Source organism: Adiantum capillus-veneris, chromosome 21 (genome assembly GCF_014529385.1).
Source record: "Adiantum capillus-veneris isolate H3 chromosome 21, ASM1452938v2, whole genome shotgun sequence".
NCBI classification, from domain to species: Eukaryota; Viridiplantae; Streptophyta; class Polypodiopsida; order Polypodiales; family Pteridaceae; genus Adiantum; species Adiantum capillus-veneris.
The window spans coordinates 6,455,393-6,478,510 of NC_140951.1; the positions used below are offsets into that span (position 1 = coordinate 6,455,393).

The 23,118-nt window shown below is 44.6% G+C and overlaps 1 protein-coding gene across 6 annotated transcripts in view; it reads left to right on the forward strand.

Annotated features, from left to right (window-relative positions):
* Window positions 1-225: 225 nt before the first annotated feature.
* The window catches only part of UGLYAH (ureidoglycine aminohydrolase), a 152,993-nt gene continuing 130,100 nt past the window's right edge, over window positions 226-23,118 (forward strand). For all 6 annotated transcript variants that reach the window (XR_015185628.1, XM_086493117.1, XM_086493115.1 and 3 more), the window contains exons 1-7: window positions 226-364; window positions 8,855-8,983; window positions 9,897-9,984; window positions 10,092-10,168; window positions 10,271-10,310; window positions 10,449-10,515; window positions 10,605-10,690. Coding sequence is in view for 5 of the 6 variants with exons in the window: in XM_086493117.1 (XP_086349243.1) it covers window positions 307-364; window positions 8,855-8,983; window positions 9,897-9,984; window positions 10,092-10,168; window positions 10,271-10,310; window positions 10,449-10,515; window positions 10,605-10,690 (545 nt within the window). In the remaining variant the exon portion in view is untranslated. The remainder of the gene's footprint in view (window positions 365-8,854; window positions 8,984-9,896; window positions 9,985-10,091; window positions 10,169-10,270; window positions 10,311-10,448; window positions 10,516-10,604; window positions 10,691-23,118) is intronic.

The following is a 23,118-nucleotide window of genomic DNA, read 5'->3' on the forward strand; positions in this document are numbered from 1 at the left end:
AAGAACATTAGACAAGCCCATTGTCATCACCCAAAACACTGACGTCGTAACATGTGAATGCGTCTTATACCACTTCTCATACACACAAGTTATAATCTTCAATTTCATGTCAGTTAAATTTTTCATCATTATAATGTTCTCTATTTTAAGTCTACTAAATCATGTCTTCTATAGTAAGGCCTAACAAGCAAAAGAATAGTTAGTAGTTGGTCCTACCAACCAAGGTCCAAGTCTTTTATGGCTATGAAAAGCTAATAAACGTTGTTGAACCTATTAGCTTAACGCTTTCTGTCGGAAGCGCACGTCATGCCAATCATACCTGTGAGCTCGCTGCTGCTTCTCTGCACGCTAGTCCTCCTCGCAGGTTTTTCCTCTTCCCCGTTGAGAGAGAGAGAGAGAGAGAGAGAGAGAGAAAAGATTACATAAACACCTTTGCATAATATATTGCATGGCCAAATGGTAGTGGAATACACTTATCATACCAAACAAGGGCTGGTTATGATCAATTGGACTTAGAAAAGGCTTTCGATCACTTCCATTGGTCCTTCATGGCCCAATTAATGGAGCAAATGGGTTTTAGGCCTCTAGTTTTGCAGCTTATTTATACGATTGGCCGAGGTTCCATACCCAGAGTGATGCTTAATGGAAGGGTTCAATATCCAGATTGATGCTTAGTGGAGGGCTCCGTTCTCCATCTGCTACTCATTTTGGCACGGGTGTCTATTAAACCCTTTACTATTTGCCCTTACCACGCATCCAATTCTGACAATGTTATCTCACTTGGCTGTCAATGGTGACATTGTGGGTTCGACTTTTCTTTCTCCATAGCAATTGGTTGGTAAAGCCTTAGCTGATAACACCTTTATGTTGCTGAGGACTAATAGGAATGATATTTGCCTAGCTATGGAGATTTGGGAAATGTTTGCTTTGGCTTTGGCTGCGTATTAACACCAAAAAATCAACCCTTATCAGTTGCACTCAAAAATGATTTGATGGCAAGGAGAAGTGGTTGCACGAGGTGAGATCGCTAGACACTTGGGATACCCCGTGGGTGTGCAAGTTTCATCCCAGCAACGTTTAGATCAAGTCGCATTATGGACAAATTTGTGCTTTGGAAATCACAGCCTGGGCCATTTTATCAACGTCTAAAGGTTTCTCAATCCATCAAGTTGCCTATGATTTCTTTCCATTTGCCAGTGCTGCCCTGGTCAAAGCTCTTTTGCAAGAACTTACATAGTCTACACGGTTTATGTTATGGAAGAAAGATGCTAAACGACTAAGGTTTGCTTAGATTTGATGGAATGAGATATGTACGTCTACAAGAATGGGCGGTGGAGCAACCTTGAATGTAGAGGCTCAGATTATAGCTCTTCATTGGCCACCATTTAAAGACATGGGAACTTGTGAGCAGCCTTTGGTCTCTATAGCTAGATGCTTCCTAGAAGATGTGGGTATATCAAATGACAAAACTTTAATCCCTGCATTCCAGTGGCATGTTCTTAATCACCCTTGGTCACTTGTTTGAGCAACTTGTTATCAGCATGGAGAGCCTTTCTGATCTCTCTCTCTCTCTCTCTCTCTCTCTCTCTCATGCCCAGGCTTTATCCACCTCGGTGATCTCTCTTCTCCATAGGTGCCTTGTTCATGTATGTGGCATTGTAGGTGTTCTAGATTGGAGTCGAGGCGTCCACTGGATCACGAGCCAGTTCTTGTCGTCTGTTGTCACCTTTGACATTCACCACCCCTTCCCGCTCCCCCAATAGACTTTCCACCAACTACTTAAACCAAAAGCATTTGCTCTTAAAATCCCACGCGTAAAAACAACAAAATCTGCTAGTGCAAATTACGGAAATCCGTACAGCCTACCGCATGGCACTGTAAGCACAAAACATATGTTTGTACAATCATGCCATGTTAGCAGTCTATATTGCCTTGTCACATCAGCACTCAACGCGATTTACGGGATTCCTCTAGAGATCAAGCTTTTTTGGTTTCCTTAGGGTTTTAGACCGGTGCTTCACAAGTTCTTTAAGTTATAGAGTTCAGTTTCTTTTCTAATCGGCCATTACTCTTCCAATTTGGGCATGCCACGCCATCCCTTTGTGAGAGAGAGAGAGAAAGAGAGAGAGAGAGAGAGAGAGAGAGAGAGAGAGAGAGAGAGAGAGAGAGAGAGAGAGAGAGAGAGAGAGAGAGGGTGCCACCGCCAAGGCAGCGCCTTTGTACTAGTATCTATAGTGCTAGATAGAGATTGTCATGGGGAGGGCACCACATGCCAATAGAAAAGAACATACTGAACAGACTTTTAGCACTTCAATAACAACTGAACTGAAAGAGAGAGCACATGCGACAAGGAGTGGCGGAATTTGACCCCAGAGAGTACTGGCCCCAAAACGTTGGCGCCCCTTTGGGTATTTCTTTATATTGCTTCAACTAAGTACAATGCAGATACTCCACTCCTTGCACCTTCACATTGAAGCATGCCAGAGAATGAGCCTTCTACACAAATTAAAAGCCCTCGGCCTTGAAAAGCAGTTACATGAAAAGCAGTTAAACTCAAAAGCAATTGGTCCCAAAAGTACTAGTGCCAAAAGCTGCCAGCGCGGTTTGCGGAAATCCATACAGCTGTCCCGTCAGCATGTCAGTGCGAATTGCGAACGTCCGTACAACTGCCAGGTTAGCATGCCAACGCGAAATCTGGGATTCCGTACAGGCTACCACGTATCAGTTTTTACGCTTTGTGTGTGTGTGTGTGTGCGCGCGCGCGCTGGAACGGAGGAAGCAAACTTTCTCCCCCGCACGAACCCCCTCTCTGCGTGTGAGTTGGCCCCCGCACGTTCGCAGCTGCTAGCATGAGCAGCTAGTCTCTGGAGGTCTCCTCGCTGCTCCTGCTGTCGCCCTCGTCAACAGTGTTGGGTAGCCAGTAGCCTCTAGCAGTTTTGTACGCGTGTGTGTGTGTGTGAGAGAGAGAGAGAGAGAGAGAGAGAGAGAGAGAGAGAGAGAGAGAGAGAGAGAGAGAGAGAAATGAAATAATATATTTACGTCTTCAAAAGGCCAAAATGACCTATGAGACCATCAGATACAAAGTGGTGAATCTAATACAATGTCTGAAGTACAAGTACAAAAAGTACTAAATATAAAATGTGAAAAATGAAGTGTGAAGTGTGAAATGTAGAATAGGCCCTCAATGACACTCTGGGTGTCATGCTAGAATGCCTCTGATCCTCTGCTGGAGTCTCCGTTGATGGAGTGTGCTCCTGTGTCTCGGTCGTGGTCGTCTTGATCTCCCGAGCTCAGTTGCCCTGTCAATGAGAGAGGATTTGTGTGTGTGTTGCGGGTGTGAGCGTGTGGTGTGTGTGCGGGTGAGCAGTAGTGCTATGTGTGTTGGGTGTCTGGTGGTGTACGGGTGTGTGGTTAACCTTCTGCCGCTTGTCTGTCGCATGAACCTGCCTGTGCAAAATCTACCCTGCGCAGGCTCTATGCAGTGCAGCGGTGGCTCTAGAGTGCTCTCGCCTGCACGCGACCCATGTTTCAATTTGTGAGAGAGGGGTGTGTGTCAGTGTGTGTGTAGCAGGTCGTTTTGCATTAAGTGTGTGCAGCAGCGAGGGGGAATTTTTTAGAATCGTGTGCTGTAGGAAGGCTTTTCGAGGAAGTGTGTGCAGCAGTGCTTTTTCAGAAAGTTTGTATAGAGGAGCAGGGGTTTTGTTGTTTTCTCGTTTTCGGGTCTCCTAAATTTATTATATAAAAAAAAAGTGTGAGTGTGGTTTCTGATGCATGGAAGATCAGCCTTGGCAACAACAAGACACAACAGAGCGGCCCTAGCGTTAGCAGATTCCACAGCAGCAAGACAGCAGATCCATAGTGCTAGCAGATTTCCCACAGCAGACAGAATTCAGCTCTAGCGTTTTTGGTTTGTAGATCAGCCTCGGCGTTTTGCAGATTCATCACGACAGTTTCAACATATAGATCGGCGTTTTCAGTTTTCAGCATCAAGACTCCGCAGAACAAGTCCCAAACCTCGCAGATCTCACCTTCCCGCAACAGATCCTCGCCGCACGGTCAGATCCCGCGTAGTTTGCAGTTTCAGCCTGGAAAACGCAGATTTCAGCATCTGCATTTTGAGCGCATCGTCGTCATCGCCGTCGTCACCGACATAGAGTCAGAACTCAGGAGATAAAGATCTGCAGATTTTAGCCATTAGCATTTTTAGATTTTAGCCAGTCTCGTCGTCGTCCTCATTGTCGTGAACATCGTCGGCAAGTCCAAAGCATTTTAGAGATTTGTGCAATCAATAGTAGACCGCTCTCGCCATAGAGAGTGGGGCCTTCGGAGGAGGGTTGACAACTATTCTGGTGTCGTATTCTTCTCTTTCTATCTCTCAGTCTCAGCAGCTTCATTTACAGTGTTCATCCACTTTGTTTGTGTCCATTGCACTCTCTCACTAAAGGAACGGAAGGCTCTCCCTTTCGTAAGTAAAAGGAACCTTGAGCACAGTTCGGAGCACTCATCTTGAGCAAAGTTCAACATTCACTTCCGCTGCACCTTACAACCTTGGTGTGAACGCAAGGCAGCCAAGGGGTGCGCCCGCACGAAAGAATAGAGGTCGGTTAAGAGAAGATCCTTCTCCAACACAGATTGCAAGCTAAAGAAAGACTTCAAGAACCTCAAGAACTCAAGGACTCAAGAACCCAAGAACCCAAGAACCTCAAGAACCCAAGTTCCTTGTGAACTTAAGAACCCAAGATCTTAGTGTATGGTCATCACCCGAAGCGGAATGGATACTTTGCATGAAGGTGGTGAAGAAGAATTTTTCCCACCAGGAGGTTTTTCCGACCCTCCCCCTTCCCCATCTACACCACGGTTTGCACCAAATCCGATGGAGGCTTTGGTCAAGTCGATGATGGACATGATGCTACAACAAGAGGCGCAACGCGCTACCTTGGAGTGCGAGCGCGGTGGACGAAGGTTAGCCTTTGAGCGTGAGCGTGAGCACGAGCGCTTGGCGGCCGAAGAAAGACGAGCGGCCTTGGAGTTAGAGTGTGAGGCGCAGAGAGACCAATGCATGCAAGAGTTGGTCCTACAGGTACTTACCTCGAAGCCCGAGCCGATCAAAGATTATGTAGTTCATCAAGTAGCAGAGACTCGAACTCCAGCAACCCCGTTACAGAGAAGATCACGTTCACTAAGTATGACGATAAGATGGATGCTAGTGTTATTCATTCTTGGTTGCATCAATTTAATGCTTATTTTGCGATAACTAAGAAGACAGGGGATAGCAAGGTTTTGACGGCAACCATGTACCTTGCCGGTGATGCCATTAATTGGTACCACGCATGGCAAGAGACACAGTTGGCCGTGCACCTAGAGGAAGCCGACGAAGGCGCGTCCCTTTTCTTCAATTGGGCCGACTTTCAAGACAAGCTCAAGGCGCGGTTTATGCCACCACAGTACCTAGCACGGTTGAAAGGCGATTGGCGCAGTCTCAAGCAAAATGGTTTGCCAGTTATGTCTTTCTCTAATCGTGTTTTGCAGCTCAGCACCCAATTATGCAAATCGGATGATGAGCGCAAGGACGCTTTCATTTTCGGGTTGGACGACTATATCAGTTTTGATGTCGAAGTCCTTGACCCAGTAGATCTCAACAAGGCGGTAGCGATTGCCCTCACGCAGGAGATGAAGCACAATAAGGGAAAGCGGAAGGAGAACAAGACTTCTCAAAGTACCTCTCAGACTCCTCAGAATCCTCAGAACGGTAAGAATGGTAACGCTTCTAACCAATCTTTCTCTAGTCTCTCAGAAAAGAACACTCACAATGAATCTAAGGGTAAAACTAACACAATTGCTAAACCTAAGCTCACTCCTTATGAAAAAGCAGCACAAGGAAATTTAGGAGGATACATCGTCAGAAGAACAAAGCATTTATTCTAAGGAAGGTCAATGTTATCACCCACATCCTCTGTTAATGCCATAAATGAGAATACGAGTGTGACCCAAGTTTCTCATGATCCTCCCATTGATGAGTCTCTCATTAAGTGTTATGGTCATGTGAAGGGTCAGCGTTTTGTCTTATTGTTTGATCCAGGCAGTATGCATGATGTGATTAGTGACTCGAAAGAGCCCGCTTGGAGGTTAGCAAGACATCTCCTTTTGAGGTGTCTGGCTTCGCTTCTCGTATGGACTCTCTCATCACGCAAGAGTGCTTTGATGTGTTGTTCACTGTTCAACAAGCGTGCTTCCGTAGAAAATTTGTAGTATCTCCTCTTTTAAGATGTGATATGCTTTTAGGCATTCGATGGTTTCGTGAGCATAACCCTCGAATTGATTGGGTAGCCAATACTTTCACTTTCAATACCAAAAGTGACTCTCCCATTGTCATTCATGGGGAGGAAGTTGTTCATTCTTCATCTCTCATTTATAATGTGTAGGCGAAGATCAAAAGAATCAGGAGAAGGAGACTCTCTCAGTCTTTTCTTCTCCAACGCACAACATACATGTTTTGCATGATAAAGATGTGATTATTTACAATGATGACGATTCGCAGGATAAAAATGTGATTGTTCACAAGGATGATGGTTTAGTTGATGCTTGTTCTAGTGAAGCTAACCTCATTGCAGATTCAATCAATCACGAAGAACCAATCTTGGCTCTCGAGTCAAGGTCCAAAGAACCCCCACAAGAAGTATTGTGTGTGCACATGATTAGTCAGTACGCATTGTTTGAGTGTTTCATTCGTGATGGTTTCCTGTATTTTCGTCACCGTCCTTATGTGTTCCCTTTTCATAGGCATGCTATATTGTACGATGAACACGATTCACTCATGAATGAGCACGAATGTATGCGGATTATTCATGAAAAGATGAAATGTTGGCATTCAAGGTATTCACATTCCATGTCTCTTCCTTGGCATGACACAATCTCAGAAAGAGCACAAGAAGGATTGAGCATCAAGCATCGACATTTCCATTGTGATTTGCCACAGTTGATAAATTATAAAAAGACAAGTTTCGAAAGACTATAATTTTTCCAGTCACTTTACATGGAATGGGTATGTTCATGTTTTTGTGTTGGAAGTGGTTTTAGGAATTTTCCTCCTCGGAGATTCTTGAAGAAGGTAGATCCACGACTATAGCTGAAGTTGGAGCTTTGACGCAGCCACAAATGACTTTGTGTCGCTTTCGGCGCGGCCCAAAGAAACAAGCGTTGTAGACCTTTATGAAGTTCAAGTATCGCATGACCCACGCATGAGAGTGGGCCGGCGAAGAGTCCTTCCCAGGATTCCAAATGCTGTTGGCGATCTCCCTCGACGCCATACAATTCGGTATCAGTACCTCACTTTAAAAAAGAGGGGATGCCACGTGCACATCTAACCCTATGTGCATGTGGACAAGCTACTTCATTCACAGTGTATATCCACTTTGTTTGTGATCATTTGCACTCTCTCACTAAAGGAACGGAAGACTCTCCCTTCCATAAGTAAAAGGAATCCTTCAGCACAGTTCGGAGCACTCATCTTGAGCAAAGTTCAACATTCACTTCTGCTAGCTCCTCAAGAGGAGAGATCCTTCTCTCTTCGACAAGAGAAGTCTCCACATCAAGAGGCTATGGACCAGATCAAGCGGGAGCTAGAAGAGCTCACTACTATGCAGGAGTCTAAGGCTACGGTCTGGTGTAGCTCATGTTGCTGTCTAGGGCGTCCTCCACACAAATGCCCCTTTTGGGCTTATTGCCACCTTTGTGAAAAATCTGGACATGAAGACAAGGATTGCTATTACCTAAAGGGATTGCGGCCACTACATCAAAGTCTTGCTCCTACTCTTCAACAAGGGTTGGCACCTGCATCCAACATGGTTTCCCCCTATGGCCATCCAAACTACATGCCACCTTTGGTGACTACACCCCCTATGAAAGGTATGGAGAGCACTTTTCCATCTCAGAGCTTTTATCATGCTGATGCTTTCTCACCCCTCAGAGCTTCTACACCTCAGCCTCCACCTCCATGCAACAGGCACCTCCATGCAACAGGAGCAAAGACCACCTCGTCCCCGACTCGCCCCGTCCAATCGGCCCATTTTGTGCTACAGAGGCGGGGAATATGGGCATTACCAAAGCAAATGCCCCTTGCCAAAAGGGTTGATCCATATTGTACCAAACAGCATATAGAACAAGATTTGCACGTACACATCGATCTGTATGTGACCTTTTTTGGTTTTTAAAGAAAATGTATATTTGTGCATGGGCAATTTGGCTTCGTGAGTATTTTGGGATACTTGGGTGTCCAACCTCGAGTTTTCAAAGCTTTTCCCTCTATAGTTGAATGTCACACAGAGAATCTTTCGATGCAAAGTGCTCAAGCTTCTTTCCTTTGTACATTCTGAATCATACCATACCAAAAGGCTCTACTAAGTTGGATGTTTTTTTGGGTAGGCACTATGATGAGCCTTTTAGAGGTGACTGAATGTGGTACTTCCATTTTAAGCTTTTAGTGTTGTTGTGATATTGGTAGCTCTCATTTGACGACGTGATAGGTGTCTGATGTGTTGCACAATAGTCAAGCTTTTGGCCCTTGGGATCTACTTGAATTGTTTGATGTTCTTAAAGTACTGTATCTAAATGTCTTTTGAAATTGTTTCAGATTATAGTTAGTTTTTTTTCCAATGGTACATATTTTTGCGTAATTAAAAAAAAAAAAAAAAACGGGACAAGGTACAGTATGTACGGATCCGTACAGTACACATCGTACACATCAACCTTGACCGGGATACTATGTGCTTTCCATATCATTTCATGATGTGTCTAGATCTAAGTTACAGTCAATTTTATCAAAATAGATATGATTGTTGTGTTGTTCTTCCTGCAGCCAGAGTGATACATGGAGCAAACACCTTTGATAAACAATGCGGAATTCTGATGGAGGATGAGCTTGGAGACTGTCATGGACAGTACTCCAAGGTTATAGAACCTACATTGTCACCATCACATCTACAAGGTTGGCTTTTTTTTTAAATTTCTGTTGGTGGAAGCTGGTTGCCAACATTTTCAAATAAACAATTCTGGAGTTCACTTTAAGAAGGCATAATCAATTCTCAAAACGTTTCCATTAGGGAAGGGATTTTCTTTTATTCTTGGGAGAATTACCAAAAGGCCACTGAAGTTTTTGAAAATTGCTAAAATACCCCCTCCAATCTCAAAAATCCCTAGAATACCCCTCATAGTTGGCAAATTTTGGGAAAAAAATCAAAATGCCCTTAAATTTGACCTAGGATATTTGATGATATTGTGGGCTTATGGGATGATAAAATTCAGTATTCATAGACACAAATGCCACTATATGAGCTCATTATTGAAAAGTTTTGTTTAAGGCTCTTAAAGACACATCTCTATTATCAAACGAACAAAATATGTGTAAGTTGGAGCAATTCATCCAAAAGGAGGCAAGGGTAATTTGGGATTTTGGAAAATTTTAGGGGTGTTGTGGGAATTTCCACAAAATGCAGGGATATAATTTTCCCTTTTTTCTCTTAGTGTTAAAAAGTTGTTTAAGATTTGGTCACACTTGCTTGAGAAGTTTCTAGGATGTGTAAGATGATGCAGACTCGTTTTACTGTAGATACTCTTTAGACACAGAAATCAAGGTATCCATGTTGGAGTTAAAGATATAGTGCTCATGACAACCGTGTAGCACTTCTTATACTGTGGATAAACGAGATACATTACAAGTTGGTTGCTTGGTATTATTGCAATGGCAATATGCTGTAAATAGTCATTGCATGATTGTGTCCTATCTTACAGTATGAGGCTCGTTTGCTGTAACCACTGAACTTAAAGTATCTCTCAAATGTTCAGCTTTGTGTTCATGCACAAGAAAATTCTAAGGTTTGCTCTATGATTGGTTGGTGTAGATTTGCCAGGCTTTACCAGGAGCATGTACACAAGAGATCATGCTCTTATCACACCAGAAAGTCAAGTTTTTTCTTCTTTACCGGGCTGGTTGATTTGCTTCCTTCTTTCCCACAAATAATTATCATTATAGCAATGTAAAGAGATTCGATCAGTGAAGTATATTGTATCTCATTATCACTGTTTTCTTGATCTAGGCAGAAGACAACTGCAGCCTACTTGATTTCTCCAGCTATGGGATCCCATTTTTCCATGTACCTTGCAAAGATGGAAGGCACGTCAAAAGATTTGATTAGCTCGTGCGTCATGGTTGAGTTATTGTGGTTTTTCTTTTGATTTGTTTATTGACAGTAGCTACCTATTTCTTTCGCGGCAGCTGATTCCTTATCTGGCTTACCTGCAATCGATGTAGAAAGGTAGGCATTAGAATTACAGTAGACTCATCTGTAGTGCCTTCAAATGTTTATGCAATCAGATTAAGACATATTGAAAAGGAAATTCTATCTCTATTTTGTTTATTTTTTAATATTCATTGCTATAAGCTTTCAATCCAGGTTCATTTTTGTGCTAAAAGGTGATGTGATGTTGTTTACAAGCTCGGAGGGATCTCAAAAGCTTTCTGTAAGTGTTCGGTTAGGTAGAGGTAGAGAGTCCATTTAAATTAGTTGATTTGGTGTTAAAAAGAAATGTGGCATGTTTATGGCTTTCAGGTGGACTCATTTGTTTATCTGCCACCTAATGTTGCACATTCACTGCAATGCAAATCTTCTGCAGCTATTCTAATCTATGAAAAACGGTATGATCGTTGATTATATAAATGCTGAGAGTGCTAGGTAAAGTTGCAAAAAACAGGATGCATATAAGGGAAACGTACAAAAAATTTCTACAAAGACTCATTTTGAGTCGAGCTATAAAAAACTGTCACGTACAAAGAATCAATTGAGTCAAAACTTCTGTAGAACCCAATTCACAAGTAGAAACCGGCAAAGAAGAGCTCGGAAGTTTGTAGACAGATATCTCACTTATTGTAGCACAAGTTACAACTATGTGTTCTATACTCTCAAGTACAGTGGGTCACTCTAGCAGGATGCAGTGAAGTCACTACTCATAATATATACATAAAGCAACAGCAAAGAGTGCAACACACTGAAGATTGAGAACGAACATCATAGACTATACACCCGACGATTGCTTACACCCCAAGACTGAGACCGAACACCATAGGCTACACCCTACCATTGATTACACCCCAAAGACTGAATGAAACAAGACCATGTAACTGATGTGATGAAATGTCTACTCTCAATACATGACACAAACGCAATGTCACTGGTCTGGAATAGACTCAGCTCTAGATTGAGTTCAATACCAGGAGAATGGAGAGGCTATAAGACGACTGAATTTGAAGATAGGGTAGGGTGATGCCACTGTGAAAGACAAACACAGTGCAATATTGTTCATCTCATGACCTCTATGAAAAGTAGATTTTGCATTGATTTCAGGATCCTACGCTGATGTGCAGGGTGATAGGTATTTCGCACCTGACAGGTGTGCCCATCAAACTCTAGGTCTACTGATCCAAGAGTTGTCGGACAGCACCACTGGCACCAACTGAGCACGGTCATAGAAGAGATAGCCTTCATGGGTTGCTTGCCTGTAATTCAATCACTTCCCAATGAGATGGAAATTGAAAGGAAACTGCAACAAAACAGAGACTATGTAGAAGACGACAACTTGCAGGAGACTGTACAAAGTGGAGGAGACCACCTGAACTAGTGTCGCGTGTGGGGTGGAGGATGCAAAAACTGAGAGGAAGTAACCTGATTAGTGAAGTGGGGCTGAGAATGATGAGGACGGAGAGAAGAAACTAAGACTTGCTGCCAGGCTGACAGGGAGTTTAGCTGAGAGCAAACTTTGCATAAAGAAGCAGCATGTGCCAGTGTGCTAGAAGGGACCCGTCAAGGAGCGCCTCTGTGAGAAAACACCATAAGACAATCCTCTGTTCGAGAGGCAATTTACACGTCCACATGCTTTGTAAGATACTTTTGAGCAACGGAGGGTTTGTGCAAGTGCCATAACTGATTGCCATGCCTCAAAATCTAGGACGGGCGAATGAGCAAGCGATATGCATTGGAAGCAGTAAGTGCATGAAAACCAAAGGAGTAGCCCAGACGATCAAAACATCAAACATACAGGCACTCCGCAATCCAAGTGGAGGAACTGGCTATAAAGGTGTAAGAAGCTGAATAATAGCTCTGCATAGTGACGCATCCTCAAATACCTTTTTCAAAAAAGAAAGAACCATACTATCCGGAGTGACCACATCATCAATTGTGGACAAAGTAAATGCATTTTATGAATAAGTCAAATGTGATTGCCAGCCATATAAAAAGAGCGAACGAAGTGACTTTGCAAAGTTGATATGTAGACCAGCAGCAAGGCCATATAGTGACACTGCATCCATAGTTGTTTTGCAGGTAGCAATTTCACTGCCCCCCCCCCCCCCCAAACCAACACACACACACTTTTTTTTGTAAATCTGCTTTGATTAATTTACAAGTGGGAAACCTCAAAGCGAAGAAAACCCACGAAAAGAAAGGGATACAAAACACGGAGTACTATGAGGCTCCGAAGGTTAGAAACAGTCAAAGTAAATCCTGTAGGCTTAAAGATTGATGTCTCCAGCGTCATAGGCGAAATGTAGTGCTTGACCAACACACACACACACACACATATTTTTTTTTGTAAATCAATTTGATTTAACTATCTGTGGGAAACCTCAAAGAGAGGAAAACCCACCAAAAAGATGTACAAGGAAAGGAACACAACAGTGTTCGGCGGTATAAAATATCTAAAAGCATTCATAAGAAAGCTGATGTATCTCTGCTGTGATATCACCAACTTCCAAGGCAAACCGCAAAGACTGTGGAAGGGAAATCTTGAAGAAAGGTAGTGGATCTGTATGAATGCGATGGAACATATAGCCATTACGCTGCCGCCACAGGCTCCAGTATGCCCAAAGCCTGACCCACATGAAGAAGGCTGCAAAGCACTGCAACGCCGGCGAGAAGATACCGAAAATCCAAAACCGCTTATGGAAGACCGTCGTGGGAAAACGTAGCCGCATACATGCAGAAACCCGACGAAGAAATTCTCGAGTGACACAGCAATCCCACAAGAGGTGACAAACATCCTCCTCGGCAGATAAGCAACGGACACATGATGAAGAGCGGATACGGCGCATCCTAAGAAAGGTACCCACTGGGAGCACACCAAGTAAACACCGCCAAAGAAACAAATGCTCTTTCAACGGCAGACGACTTTCCCATAGTGCAGATATAATCCTGCGCCACCAAATATCTGATTTATGCATGTGCCAAATAGCGTTGCAATGATCAGCAATCCATGGACGAGGCAGCAGAAGAGCATATGCCCGGCCAGCAGAAATATCTCGAAATGGCATTTCCCCAAGCTTGCAGTCAGACATGCGATCACCATCAGCCAAAGGTGAAACCGGCAAGAAACCTGTCAACATTTGTTGTAATTCTCTCCAAATCTGGTGATAGTGCATGCCCAATCCAAAGCGGCGAGCGGCAAATGGAAACTCGAAAGTGAAACCATCTGCATCCACCACATCCTCAACCACTCGAATGCCACGGCAAGAGAGGAAATACGCCTGGCGAGGCGAGCGGTCAACCAAAGTAAGAGAAAAAGCCCGACTCCAATGAAGACTCCGCACGAAGCGAGTTTCCTTCCCTCCGAGCATTCCATGAAAGATGAATCGTAACCTGTTTCCATGCAGAAAGCAAGGTGGAAGAAAGTGGGCATCCAGGAATACGACCATCCATCTTACCAAATACTGCCTCCCACATGGATGATTGCCAGTGACCAAATGAAGATGTAACCACATGCTGAGTCAAGTGTGCAAACATAAGAGTCCAAGGCTGAGATTGTTGCACAAGTGTAGGCAAAAGCATAGCCTTCCTAGCAATGACATGCCTACGCAGGTCCAAAATATTCAAACCACCAAAGCGCTTTGGTGTACATAGTTTTGCCATCGATATCAAGCGCAAACCTTTTTTGCGAGCACGCGTTCGCCACAAATGAGACAAAATGGCCAACATGAGAGAGTCAAGACAATGACGGGGCCAATGCAACAATGGCAAAAAGAACTGAACATATGCCACAAGGATACTATGAACAATTCGTAGGCGAACATGTAGCGGCCAGGTAGAAAGCTTCCAGTAATGCAGTTTAACATTCAGGCGATTCATAACCCAATCCACTTTTTGTGTGTGAGTAACATTCCATCCAATTGGATAACCCAAATGCCTAGTGATTACATTTGGAGGAACAATCTCTCCTGGCCACAACAGAGCATGCCATTCACAAGAACGAAGCGGCAGAAGCTTTGATTTACGGAAATTGACTTTAAGACCAGCCGCAAGCGCAAACATTTCCAAAGCGTTCATAATCTCTTGAACATCGTTTTGCTGATTGCGGGGCATAAATAGCGAGTCATCTGTATAAGCCTGCCCAATAAAAGTATGACTTGATGGTAGCTGCAAACCATGAAGACGATACGCAGAGGTCAAGTGATCAAGATACATCAACAAAGGATGAGAAGCAATTGTATACAGCAAAGCACTAATAGGGAAACCTTGCCTAACCGAACAACCAAGCGGCCATGATTCTGTCAATTCCCCGTCCAGGATGCCCGAAGACGTACTACAATCATACAAGAAATAAACCACATTTGCTAACTTAGGACCAAATCCTAGACATCTCATTGTGGTAGCAATGAAGTCCCAATGCACAGTGTCAAAGGTCTTTTCAATATCAACTTACATGATGAGCACATCTTGTTGCATATTCTTCGCATATTCCATGCCAATCATAAGATTGGCCAAATTGTCCATGATTTGACGACGAGGAATGAAACCATACTGAGCTTGATGAAGTCCTGTAAACAAATAGTCCTTGATGCGGTGGACCAACATTTTAGCCAAAATCTTGTATATCACCGGCATCAAAGTTATGGGCCGCCAATGAGAGAATTGCTCGCAAAGCGCTTGCTTGGGCAACAACTTAAGTAAGCCCTCTTTCCATGAAATTGGCAGATCCCGTTTTTCCCATACCACATTTATCATGAAGACCAGGGGTTGTTTAAGGGCATCCCAAAACGAGAGAAAAAATTCCACATTAAGTCTGTCCCAACCAGGAGATCTCCACCGGCCCAATGCAATCAAGGCACCATGCAATTCAGCGACAGAGAAAGGATCCTCAAGGCATTGTGTCTCTTGCGAAGACAGGATCGGACGAACATAAGAAAGTAACAATTCACGCGCTTGACAAGATGCCGAAGAAGGGTGAGATGGGGCAGCAAACACCGTACGGTAATGTGAAACCATAACCTCAGCCAATTCCTGCTTCGAAGAAGTCCAAGCACCCGAGGGAAGCATAACCTGTTTAATCTACTACGAGACTCTCGAATGATGCAATTGCTTAAAAAATTTCTTCGAAGCACAACCTTTATCCATAAAGGCCTGTTGTCGGGCACGCGTCTGCCACTTAGCAAGCTTCCTCTTATCATTTTGCTGAATACACACTTGAGCTTCACATAACTCCGTCATCTCACAGTCAGACAATGGGCAAAAATCAGCCAGCTGATGTAATCGTCGACTAACCTGTTTCACATCACCGACATTCTCCCGAATACGCTGCATATGCTGCCTACCATAGTCAGAAATCACAGTTTGTACTCTCATGACAAAACGATACCAAGCAGCATCCAAATCAATATGCATTTGAGCCAACAGCGGGGGAATAATATCAGCAACCATGTGACGAAAAGCTTCATGAGTAAGATAGGCATTATTAACATGCAACAAACGTTTCCTGTGAAGAGGCCGATCACAAAGAGACTGACCAAAAGACAGTGACAGCAAAAGAGGATAATGATCCGATAACTGCAGAGCATAATCTATCCTCATGTCACATACAAATTCATCATACTGTTGCCCATTAAGCAAATACCAACGATCTAATCGTGCTCTGTAAGAGGAATGATTAGCATGCTGAAAGGTAAAACCAGAGGCATCAGGATGCAAAGAAGGCCATATATCAATCATTTGGGCAGAGGCAACAAGAAGATCCCAGTTATGCTTCTCCGCAAGCAACATATGCGAGTTTCCTGTGGTGCTGTCAAGCAACTCAGGAGTATTATTGAAATCTCCACACAAAAATGCATTCGATGTCCATGGGTGAGACGAGATTTCTCTCCACAAAGCAGCTCTTTGCCTAGAGGCCGTATATGCATAGGTACCGCCAAATTCATGAACTCGACCATTCAACAAACACTGTACAACCATCCACCGACCATGCGGATCATGGTATAACAAAACAGGGTGAAGCTCATATCGAATCATCATCAATATACCAGAGAAATCTTGCAAGCCGGCATACGCAATCCAATATCCGGCAAAATAGGAACATTGACCAGCAAACTCGTGCCGATTGTGCTCTTGCAAAACAACTATGTCTGCCCTACATGTATGTACATAGTGCCAGGTCATCCGCCATTTGTCCAGGTTGCATAACCCACACACATTTTATGAGATGCATTTAATATGACTTTGCATTGGAAACATATGTACATAAAGCAACAAATTTCAAAATCCAGTAGAGGTGCCCATAGACACGTCTCCATCCACTGCATCCGTGCGAGGACCCATACTCTGAGTCAAGGCAGGAAACATGTCCATAGTGTTCACATGCGATGTGGAAGCCTCACCAAGGAGTACATCTTTGTAAGAGTGCATCGCTTTATCCCATTCATCAATCAGCGTGCGATTGTCATTGCATGGAAGTTGCTTAAACGATGCATTCTTGTTAGCATTAACAGAAGGAACATAATTACGAGCAGAAAGTGGCGTGCGAATCTTCAGTGCTTTTTTCGGCACCACCGATGTATTGACATCCGCAGGTCCAACATTTTTGCCTTTAACAGCAGTCCCAGTCCCAAGATCAGTAACTTGTTGTACCTTGCCTTTCCCTTTGTCCACAGTCGAAGCCACTTTAGCAGTAGAAACTCCACTTCGCTTGGCTTCACTTGTGGGTTTTCCAGTAGCGAGAGAGGTGGACAAAGGAACAGCAGAGGGAGGGGGTTGCAAGACCGGCTCTGGACATTCGGATTGCATATGACCAAATTTGCCGCATCGAAAACAAGAATTCGCAAATTTTCCCCATTTAAGTTTAAAAGGGCGCTTGCCTATCCATGGATCACCTGAGTCAACCATAATACCATTAGGGGTAATCTTATCCGTGTCCCAGAGAATACAAAACCTGTTGGTATTCGCATCCAATTTTGGAGGACAGATAACCTTCCCAAGATGCGCAGCCAACAACGGCAGGAAATGTCTCCACGTGCGAGGGAAATCAACAATTTCCACCCACACCGGGCATTTGTGACGAATAAGACTCTGGTAGTCTTTAGTGAGTGCCCACGGGAGAACATGTGTCATCTGCGTATTAACAAAGAGGGGAGACATCTCAAGCAAAAGATTTCGAGCTTCTATATCTGCGAGAAAAACTTCATAAAATCCACGCGCCCCAAAGTAGATACCATGGACAGCTTGCCGCTTAAGGAGAAAATTGATCCATTGGCCGACATCTTGCGCAGTAGACATTTTCCCCGGGAAAAAATAGAATAACTGCATTCATAGCGTACTGCGCAACTGGGTCCATAAGATCCTGCACAGGAATGCGCACCTCAAGAGCAGGCGCCTGACCATTCCATGCCTGTCGAGCCTCCTCAAAGTACACACACACACACACACACACACACACACACACACACACACACACACACACACACACACACTGGTATACTGTTCATAGGTTGTACTTTTTTTAAAAAAGAAACTTCCCAAAAGAAACCCCCCCCCCCCCCCTCCCCCCCTCCCCCCCCCCTTTGTTGCTCTTTTGCCTGGACCAGACTAGGTCCACTTAAGAAATGGCATTAAAAAAGTTGAACCACTAAATTTACTACTACCGGGGGGCCTAGCCCTTGAATGTATTATGATATTCTGTACTTCTGGAGAGTCAAGCGTGTTCAATGTCGTTTGCTTTTATGGCGTAGTGGAGGTGGCTTTCTTCCCCCCCGACTATCGATCGCCATTGATGGCCATAGGCATGTAGCTCTATGCTATCACACACTCATGGTGGAGTGCGGCCTAACTCTCTCGTTACCTTGGCACAACATATGGACAAACCGGCCTCCTCCTGCTATAAAAACAGGTGAGGGGGCATCTCTGCCCCTTACTTAGCCATTGTGTTTGTGTTGAGTTATTTTGTGATCGCCTACTATCTGCGTTACTGCCAAGGAGAATGGATCTCACCACGCAGGTGACTCAGGTTTTTTCTTACCCTTGCTGAGTTAGTTGGTTTACTGCACTATGTTTTGCTTGTCTGACATGAGTAAACACTAAAAGGCATTATCTTAGGAAAGGTGGTACTACCTTATGCTTGTTTCAAGCACGCATACTGTGCAATTAAACCTACGGCTATGTTGTTCTTGTAAAATGTTTTACAAACGGATTTTTTTGTTGATATTATATCAAGGAGCTTGATATGGTAACCTAGGGCATGATAACCCCCGCCTGTTATAAACTGACAAAGTATGGTATTTACATCATGTATGAGTTGCTCATGACCTTGTACTGGTTAGGTCGCCTCTTATGGGTTACTATCGGGGGCTGTCTGGCTCTGCATACTAGGATTGGCTGGCACATCTTGGGCTGGTCAATGGTAAGGAATGGATGTAATGCTGTGGCATATATTGGTGGTCAGTGGGTGTTCTGCTTCTTTGTATGGAAAGATACTATGGGTAGTTGAGCTCATTACTGCATATGATCTTATGAATGGGTTCTTACCATATACAGGCTCTACCGAATCTCTGTGTAACTGTTTTTTTGAAAAGGGTAGTTGATTACTTTGGTAAACTGTCGGGGCCTATCGGCTCTTCATATTATGTATAGTTGGCACCTCTTAGGCCAGTAAAAGAGAAATTGGCTGGAATGATTTGGCATACATTGGTAGATAGGCTTTTTTCTGCTGTGCTTTTGGAAAGGAACTATGTGCAGTAGGGCTTAAAAGCTGCGATATGATATTATAGATGTGTTTCCTTTTAAACCATTGCAGGGCATTACCGTCTGCATGGTGTACCTAATTTCGGCATGACTGGTTTCTTTCTCAGAAAAATGGGGTTCTAATAACCAAGGTGCTGTTTAAATTTGCATTGCTGTGGCTTCTCACAGTCTCGGCATAACTGTTTCTTTTTTTAAAAAAAATGGGGTGACTCCTAGATTTTATAGCAAAACTGAGGCACTAAGTACTCTTTATCACGGTGCTTGCTCACATTCTGAGGAAAGGATCATGATCTATATTTGAAAATAAAGTTGGATATAAACCAACATTTTGGGTTTGCTTATGGTTTATGAAATGGTTCTCTATTCAAACGGTTGGTGAAGGTAAGTATATGGCAGTTTTTGGCTTCAACAGAAGCTCGGAAAAGAGTATACCTAGCAGTCTTGCTACTTTGCTAACCGGTTATGCTAGCATCTTATTGGTGGTTTGTTTAAAAAAAAGTGAGATAGGTATCATCCTCATTTGATGCCATTGGTTGACAAAAAGTAAGTCGGATTTCACATCTCCTTAGCTAAAGTGTAGCAGGGCTACAGTCACTTCACCGGACATACAATTGGACAGTGGGTTACACTGGGACTGGTTCACATTGGACGGACCCTCTCGATGGACCTCTGGTCTGGGAGTGACACGTGGTAGGGTACCTACCGACGACCGATGGTGGTCTAGCGGACCTCGTGGCCAGGTCACCACATGGCTGACATTTAGGAGCCGTTGGTGGCTCTTTACGGTGGTACATATGAGTAGTAGCTGTCGGTTATCGTAGGATCTTCTTCACCTTTGGTCCAGCATCGTTCTCGTGGGAGCAGCGAGTCTTACACAGAGCACTGCTTCACCATCCCGGCACATCTGAGCCTCGACACCCCATTTGTACCTGTGAGTCCTGGGCTGGAGCTGAGTGTGGTGCCACGCCAGAGTCTGTACATGGTTCTTTGCGCTAGTCGAGTCCACATGTTCTGGTCCACTGTTGTGTCGACGTTGTTATCCATTGTTTCTGTGTTTCATTCTGTTTGAGAGAGTTTCCATCTGTTTGAGTGAGATTGTCATGCACATTGCATTGAGGGGCACCCACACTGTAGAGATCACGACACATTATCTGCGCTACAGGTGCTCTTATTTTGGCGATCACGGTGGGACCTCAACTAAAGTCTCACTCTGTTGAGTAGCTGGTTTCTTCGCTTCGCCTGTGCAGCTTGTTGGTCTGGTCGAGTTTCACCCTTGACAACTTAATCTAGCTGGTCTAGTCTCTCGCCTAGTTGGTCTGGTCCTCTCTTGCCCTGGTCCACCCAGTCCTCGTCTTGGTCTAGTCCTTCTCGTCCCTGGTCTAGTCCCTCCTCGTCCTGGTCCAGGCCAGGTGGTCTAGTCACTCGCCCTAGTCTAGTAGAGTCTAGACCAATGTTCAGCCAAGTGAAGGTTGTCTTGCCCAAGTGAAGGTCTTCTTGCCCAAAGCTTGGTGGGGTTGGCGGTTACTGCATGACACATACAAGGAGGTCTTTGGAGCGTCAAAGTGCACTACTGAGTCCTCTGAAGTACTACCACAGACGGCGTCAACCCTTGGTGCCCAGTAGAAGCATATCAACCCCATCACCCATACCTACTCATACGGCTACCTCCATTCCTTCGACCGGTTCTACATCCTCTAGGTCACCTTCTCCAGTAAGGCTCTCCCCCATTTTGTTACAGCAAGTTGGTGAGCAACAGACTCAGGAGCAAGAGGCCATGGAGGAGCTCACAAGTGTTCTGGCAAAGGTGAACATCAAGTTCCCTCCCTTAAAGGTCTCTCCGCAGAAGATGCAGACGACCATGCTCGGAGGTTTGTCTCTCTTTGCAGAGGTCGTGGCCTCAACAGAGAAGACGCATACCTGGTGCTCTTCCCGTCCACCTTGGATGGTCTTGCAGATAAATGGTATAGTCAGTTTGCTGAAAACCACTTTACTACTTGGACCATGTTAAGACAGCAGTTATGTGAAGCTTTCCGACCAGGGGATTATCAAGAGAAGATTCTAGATGAGTTGGCCAACCTGTTGCTACAGCCCAAGGAGACATTTGCAGAGCTCATGACCAGAACAAGTCCCTGGTCGCCAAGCTGCCTTAGCAACCAGGGGAATTCATGGTGAAGAAGTGGGTAGAGAAGGCTCTACCTAAGACTTCTCAACAAAAGCTCAGAGAAAGTCTCCGTCCTGAAGTCAGTCTGGAGGACTTTGTTGCTACTGCTACTAGAATAGAGGGAGCAAGAAGGCAGTTCACTGACTCTCCTCAGTTAGATACTCTCGTGGACAGTCCATCAGACCCCTTGACATCTTTAAGAAGGGAACTGGAAGCCCTAAAGTTACAGCGGGCCCTTCACGAAGAGAGATCCTTCTCTCTCAGACAGGAGAAGCCTCCACATCAAGAGGCTTATGATCAACTTAAAAGAGAGTTAGAAGAGCTCAGGGCTGAGCAGGAGACTAAGGCTATGGTATGGTGTAGTTCATGCCGCTCTCCAGGACACCCTCCACAGGACTGTCCCCTTCACTCTTATTGCCACTTCTGCGAAAAATCGGGTCATGAAGATAAGGATTGCTACTATATAAAGGGATTGCACAAAATACAACAAAGTCTTGATCCTACTCTCCAACAAGGGTTAGCACCAGCATCCAACATGGTTTCCCACTACAGCCATCCCAACTACATGCCACCTTTGCTCAATACCCCCCCTATCCAAGGTATGTCAAGTACTCTCCCGACTCAAAGTTTTTATAATGCTAATGCCACCTCAACCCCTCAGAGCTTCTACACTTCAGCCTCCAACTCTATGCAGCAACCACCTCGTTCCCCGTTTCGTCCTTCCAGTCGGCCCATACTTTGCTACAGATGCGGAGAATATGGGCATTATCAGAGCAAATGCCCTCTGCCAAAAGGCTCTTCTCCGTGCCAACTTTGCCCTGAGGCTCAGGATCACTACACTAAGGATTGTCCAAAACAACGCGTCTCTACCTCTGAGAGCCCAAGTCAGAGCCGACCCGAATTCACCTTTCCCAAGATAAATTTGATAGCAGTTAGTACCAACCCCAAGCCACCACTTTCTGCCCATATGATTGCCTCTCAAGACAAGTTGCTTGTGGTAGAGGAGCCAGCTGGTGTCCTCACACGAGCTCAGAGGGCAGCCCTCGGCCTCAATCTTCCAGCAGGTACAGCCCTTTCCTCCCCAATGCCTACACCTCCTCCAGCAGCTGACATGCCATCCCCTAGTGCTAAGAAAGGATCTTTTACTATGCTCTCCGATATTGATGGGGCTTTCTTAGAAGCAGTTGCTGACTTACAAAAGATCAAGGAAACTGAGAAGACACTGATCCCAAGAGAAAAACCTACAGCAGAGACTATATTGAAGAATACCTTTCAGCAAGTGTCATTGTATGACATGCTTCGACTAGATGCGAGTTTCAGAAGTGACACCCTTGCAGTTATTCAATCACTTTACCCTGGAGCAGGTCCTAGTGGCGGGCACCTCCCAGTGCGACAGTCAAAGTCCTATATGATATCCAATCCTGCTGCTCCACTCATTGATTATAGAAGCCCTCGCCTGACAGTGTCCGTTTTTGGTCGGCAATTCTCAGGAGTGACAGTGGATGGTGGATCTGGCATCAACCTGATGCCCGAGTTCACTATGTTAGCTCTAGGTCTACAGCCTACTCGCCCTGCTCCCTTCACAGTTACATTGGCCGACCAGCGGACAGTCTACCCAGTGGGCATAGTGGATAATGTGCCTCTGCAGGTACAAGACTTTACTTTTAACTTGGATTTTGTGGTGGTTCGTCTTCCCCAGGTTGAGGGCGGATTTCCCTTGCTTATTGGAAGACCATGGCTACGACACACTAAAGCACTCCACGATTGGGGAAATGATGCAATGTGGATACATAATTCTGGCTCCTCGATGCAACCCATTCTCTTAGAAGGTGGTATGGATCCCGTGGTGCAGCAAGTTTCTTTGTCAATGGAAACCAAACCTGAACAAGAACAGCCTACTACACCTGAAGGGTC